The following is a 6,411-nucleotide window of genomic DNA, read 5'->3' on the forward strand; positions in this document are numbered from 1 at the left end:
TGACATAGCCCAAAAAAGCTCAATGCTAAATGCAGGGGTAGAAAGTACCAAGTACCACAATGGTCCTAACCCCGTTTCGTCAGAACTGTGCTGGTAAGCTCAGAACTGTGTACTGTTAGGAGTATAAATAGAAAAACAGCAGCATGCTCGAATGAGGAACCATGCAAAATAGTAAGCAAGGTATTAACTTCCACATCATCTAAAGCTGTTACACAGTTATCCCAAAAAAAAAAAAAAAAAAAAATGTAAACATTTAAAAGTTCTCTGATGAATCACTGTTCAAAATGTTAGCACCTACAAACCTGATCCCATTCTTTCCTTCAAACTGCATGCTGACTTTGTCCAAGGCATAGTCAACACACAGCTCCAGGTAAACTGGAAGATGTACAAGTTTCTCTGTGCTAAAGCACATACTCATCACAAAGGCAGTCTGCCCACTAATGACTGAATAACACTTCCCTCTGGTAACAAAACCATGACCCTCCAACATCAGCAACTTACCACTTATTAAAGCACTCAGATTAATGCTGCCTTAAACTGGAGTATCTCTAACAAAATTTACCTTAAGTAAACTGGATCCCTATTAGACATACTTTTTACTAAGCAGTTTATAAAATTCTTACCTGCTGCAAGTCTCCTGACAAATAAATGCATATTCACAAAAAAGCACTCATTCATACTTCAGTTGGTTAGTTCCTGGTATACGAGGTCCTGACAAAATGCACTAAATATGACATGGCTTTCTACTCTCCATGCCCCATGAGCTGTCTAACGTTCCACTAAATACGAAACAAGCTATGCCACTTTTGGTCTTCTCTATTCATCAGCAAAGCAGGGACACTTGCAAATATAGGGTGCTCATCTGAACTCTTTGTCCAGCTTAGTAATTTCCTTCAGTCTGCCAACAAAGTCTTTATTTAGTACAGTCCATCAACCAGTAAACTAAAGGTCGCTTTCCTGCCACAACTAGTTAACGTAAAAAAAAAAAAATCAACAATGGTTTCAAGTTTTGAATACATCAATGAAAGTACAACACACAGAAAAAATGCAAATGCTAGCAGCGGTGGACAAAACATTAACTAGGAAAGTAGAAATACCCAACAGTCAGAATTGATACCATTAAAAAAAAAAAAAAAAAAAAAAAAAAAAAAAGAACATATTTTTTAATCTAATAAGCTTATATTACATCTAAATGGACAATATGAAAAATTTAGAAAAACAGGCTGAAAATCATCACTGACTTAGAAAACAACATGCTTTTAATCTATAAACATAGTTTATACTATGACGAAAAATACACAAACAATATACTGCTAAAGGTCTCAGTCTTGCAACAAGTAGCTTCCAACAATGCTCATTAGAACATCTGACAACTGCAGAGCTGAGTAACCCCGTTATTTTCTATGACTGACAGCAAAAATGAAGTGTAACGGTCAGATTCGGAATTCCATTGCTACTCTAGTGCTGAATAAAAACAGTAATATGAAAATATATTATACACTAAAATTAGAAAGCATCAAGAAGAAAGCAAAACTAATTTTTCTGTTCTAGTAATTTTGCCACTAAACATGGGCCGAGGGGGCAAAAGGCCCCTTTACATGCTGTAACAGCAGCAGTTCTGTACACCGTAATATAGACTGGGAACAGAAGATCACCATTGCAAATATACTTCTAGTACTTACTGTTAAGTATGTTGGGGGGGGGTACTACCTCTTGCAACAACTCCACAATGTAACACACTCAATTTCAGTAGCATGAGGATTAGCATGTGGTAACAGCAGCAGTTTCCTGAAAGAAAGACCTACGACAGAAGAATGCTATTGTCCTTTGACTGTTAACGGCATGTGATTGGGGTCTGTCTTATCCCCCAACCCCAACAAATAATGAGGCAGCAGACTTCCTAATATGTTGCAACATCAACTGTATATTAGGAAAAATAACGTGCAGCAGTACATTAAAAAATAAAATACAACTTCAAAAATAGGCACATTGTGCTATTTATGAACGCAGGTTTAGAATTTTTTTTGTTAGTTTAAAATACTGTGAGTTTCTAAAGGTGTATTAAGGTTCACGGAGGGCAGGATATGGATAGATTTGTGTGGGATTTGTTGCCTGCTATAGGTAACTGCTCCACAAATCGCTGAGTACTTTACTTTCATTAAACTAGACATCCAACTGAACTAGAAACACAAAGTGAAAGAGTGGGAAAAAAATGAAGGTTTTACAGTAAACAGAAAATAACTATATTTAAGCAACACCATTGAAATTAAATGTAATACAAATATGTTGTGTGTATAAAATAGCACACTATTAGCACAAAACAGCGTAGGAAGACAAAGATCAGAAAGAAAGGGAAGAGGATGCAAGATGTCAAAATCAAACACTGAATCAAATTTCTAAGTACCATTCCAACATCATATTGTCAAAGAAGTGCTGAAGGTACAAGGGGAAGACTAACTTAAAGCACACAGAAGGAAGAGGACTGCACGGCATGAACTAACTGCAATTACTTCATTAGATGTCAACACCACTGTTAAATCAGTTCAACGGTTTTGGGGGGATCCTTGTTAAAAAAAAAAAAAAAAAAAGTACACTGACAAACTGATCTGGCAACATCTTTGCTTAAGGATTTTGAAAATATAGTTAAGATGATGCATTTGGACTCTTAACAACCAACCAATTACATAACTGGAAAGGAGATGCTTTTCCTGGGTAATTTTTTTCCATTTTTCCACCTTACTGTTTTCATAGAGTCTAAGACAGTTTTTTTTAACAAAACTCCAAAAATTTACTTTGGGGTTATATTTCCATAATTTAAGATGAACATAATATTATGTTTACACTTAAAACAGAAGTGTGTTAGCACTGATCCAGAATAAACTTAAAAAAATCAATTTACAGATGTTCATAACTGCTTTTATTTCATAAAAAGTTAATTGTTTCTACTTATCAAATTGTACTGAAAATAATTTCTTTGTTGTTGTTGTGCCTTGATCTAAAGTGCATGGCTTAAAAAAATAAACAAATATGCGCTGAATGACATTAAACTAATTTCAATACATTTTAAGAGCATCTATGACCCCAACAAAACTGGCAACAAACTGTTAAGGATTGATGTTCTGTATATTTCTGATCCTGTAAAACATTTTAACAGATCATGTGATTACACTGCAACAGGCAACTCCATGAAGGATAAGAAGGCTTTTTTACTTAACAGTGTTCATACCTCACAAGTGTATCTCATTATGAGAAACGGATCTCATTTGGGGTCTTAAAAAATTCATGTTCCTTAAAGTTCCACATTGAAAGGGTCTGTCACAATTTCAGTGTTAGGAATTTTTTTTAATTGATATCCATGGTAAATAGAAAAGAGTAATATTAATTCATTAAAAGATCTTTTTTATAAGTAAAACCAGCATATTTTTAACCATCCTATGACCTTCCTAGTTGAAGCTGTTGGTAAGCTGTTAGCACATGTTCCCATATTTTGTCCATTTGTTTGACAGTATGAAGGCTAGTGTTCCTCATTTTGGAGATGGAAGGTTGACAGCTATGATGGTGTTTGCTTTGGTACATTACAACAGCTGTTAAATCCGTAAGAGATCTTCACTGTAAATTCGTGTACTATTTCTGGAAAATATATTATATTACAGCACATAAACCAATTACAACATTAGAAAATTAAACATCTATTGAACACTGGCAAAAACTGCATGGAAAAGTGTACTGTGGGTTTGTTATTAATGGCTCTTAACATTTATAACACTATTTAGATTTTTGCTGTCTAAAGTTAAAATCAATAAGCATCTTTTATTAAAAGAGCTGTCTGCAATATCAGTAAATATCTTTAGTTTCTCTGCAATCTTGCCTTTATCAGCTAAAGTGTTTCAAGTAACTTTTAAATGGTGCATTACCATGTTTATTATAACTTCCAGTAATAATTAGTATACTGCAGCATGAGTGCCTAATACTTATTGTACTAATGTAGGCATTGTACTCTATCACAATTTTACCTGCATCAAGCTGTTAAATGTCTGCGTATCTGCTATCTACACAAGGTTCTTTTACATTGTTAATCTCTGCAAAAGTGACTGTCTGCTGTGTTTATGAACTTTTAACTGCTTACTTATTTTAACTGATTGGGACTTATTAATGTCATTAGTTATGCCATACGCCAAAGCATATTTCTCAACTGTCCAAAATATTCACAAAAAAGGCCAAAACAAGTGAATTTTTAACCATTATGGTAATTCACTTAATTCAGTACAACTGGTGTTATAACAACATGCATTTTTTGAACAAGAAGTATGAAAGGCAAAACATATGGCATTATTGACTGTAATCCTTAGTATTTTATCAGAAAATCAACAATTTTACAAGGGACAGAGCTTAAACATGAGGAAAAATGAGGGGCATGCTGAAAAAAAAACAGCTCACAGATATGATCTTAAGAGATCACAAAAGTGATCACAATCACCCCGAATATCATGACATGGAGTATTTCAGTCTGGGACAACACAATCTTTGTGATAGATAGGAACCACTGTCTAAGAAGGCATCAGTGAACTATGTGAAAATACCAGGCTAAAGCAGGACAAATTTACAAAAAATGTATTACAAATACAAAGGGAAGATCACTTCAATTAACATTAATTACTGAAATGCACAAAGTAAAACCAAGGTTAACTGCCTAAAAATCCTAATACGCTGTACTGTACAACAACTAAAAGCAGCACTCAGCCATCTAACCTGGAATTTATTTTTTTTCATAAAGAATAGCATACGACAGTTAAATTTCGCCTAAAGATGCTATCATCCTCCCCTCCACTCTTCCAACACACACAATGAGAAGAAGGCTTTATGACTGCATTAAGTTCAATATCAACAATCTTAATGGAAGTTTCCATTTTTTTTTTAATCTCTCTGATTCCTGAAACGAGATAACCAACCATTTTTAATCAAGGTGCTTGCACAGTCAAATTTTATGGAGCATCTTTGTCTGTGGGAGGTACTAGACTCTTCAGTCTGTGAAGCCTTATTGTGATTTTGGAGGACGCGTGTGGGGGAGGAGCTACACTTAGGATAGTTAACGCTTAAAATGTTTGGGGGGGGGGGGGGGGGGCAGTACTAATAGCTTGAAACTGTCTTATACGTTTCTTGTATACTAACATAGTGTGTGATAAAGTAAAACCTTTAAATATGTATATACATATATCTTACTTACCTGTGGCGATAGCAGGTCCTGTGCTGCCGGTTCCAGTCAGGCTGTCCAGCACGCGGGACAGCAGAGCCTCCGGTGTACTGGGCGACAAGAGCGGCGCGAGCGTCGCTTCCCAGAAAGTGTGGGGAATAAAACCCGGGGACAGGTCCTCCGACGAGAAAGAGGGGCTTTTCAAGTCCAGTGCGGGGGGCAGGTCGAGCCAAAGCGTGTCGGGCGGGGACACAACGCTAGGAGTACTGCAGTCCTCGGACTCCGCTTTCAGGGACGAGATCTCGATCTCTGAGGGAGAATCCTTGAGGAAAGACGGCAGGATCTTGGACACACTACAACGCCTCTTCAAACCATTCTGTAACTGCCTGCTTTTATCCGAAAAGCCACCGCGAGCTAGGGTCGAAGACTGTTTCTTTAAGAATTTTTCCAGAGGTTTCATTCTCGTCTCCGCAGCAGTAAGGAGGGGGATTGCGGATTCACACAGTCTGATTTACACTACTACTACTAAAGTAGCCTTTGCAGATTGCCCGTAGAGGTAAACCCGCAGAAATTAGTGCAGGGAGGAAAATTACACAAGAACGTGCATGCTGCATCCACAAAAATACCGTGCTGCTGCAGACATCAAAGAATCCATTATTCAGCACTTGTACTAAAAGTGGCTCAGAGGAATAGGTGACCAGATCTTTCAGACGGCCTGTCAGATAAACTGTACCGTGTTTAAAAAATCGAGTCCATTTTCTCGGTATTTTCAGGTCATAGGGGGTAATTCCTGCAGTACCGTCAGCACACTGTCTGCCTTCTCTCAGGGAGACGGTGTTTGCAGAACACTCCTCCAGAGAGGTTGGTATTAACTCCTCCTCCCACTTGTTGATAATATGTCGAAGACTTGGCAGCAGCAGCTGTTAGAACACCTGGATGTTACTAAAAATGTTTTGGCCACTTCTTGGATAGATTACAATATAGTATGCAGCGGGCGTGAAACCTATTTTGCAGGTAATATGCAAGCGCCGAAAGCATAAGAAAATTCAAGCTCCGTTTCTCACTAGTATCGTGAAAAGAATTTACCGTGCAAAACTTAACTCAGACCCTTGACATTTTTACTTTAGTAAATCTAGCGACCTTTTCACTCATTGACATAAGTCAAATATCTTTGCAGCTGGTTTATTCCGAGTATTGCTGCCTAATTTACGTCAAAAGAG

General features: G+C 37.0%; 1 protein-coding gene across 1 annotated transcript in view; it reads right to left on the reverse strand.

Moving 5' to 3' along the window:
• Positions 1-6,022, reverse strand: part of RAPGEFL1 (Rap guanine nucleotide exchange factor like 1) — a 672,616-nt gene extending 666,594 nt beyond the window's left edge. Inside the window, exon 1 of the mRNA XM_044055019.1 lies at positions 5,225-6,022. Within this exon, the coding sequence (XP_043910954.1) occupies positions 5,225-5,651 (427 nt within the window). The 5' untranslated portion in view covers positions 5,652-6,022. The remainder of the gene's footprint in view (positions 1-5,224) is intronic.
• Between the last annotated feature and the right edge of the window lie 389 nt (positions 6,023-6,411).

This window comes from Protopterus annectens, chromosome 13.part0 (genome assembly GCF_019279795.1).
Source record: "Protopterus annectens isolate FY-2018-M chromosome 13.part0, PAN1.0, whole genome shotgun sequence".
In the NCBI taxonomy this organism is placed as follows: Eukaryota; Metazoa; Chordata; order Ceratodontiformes; family Protopteridae; genus Protopterus; species Protopterus annectens.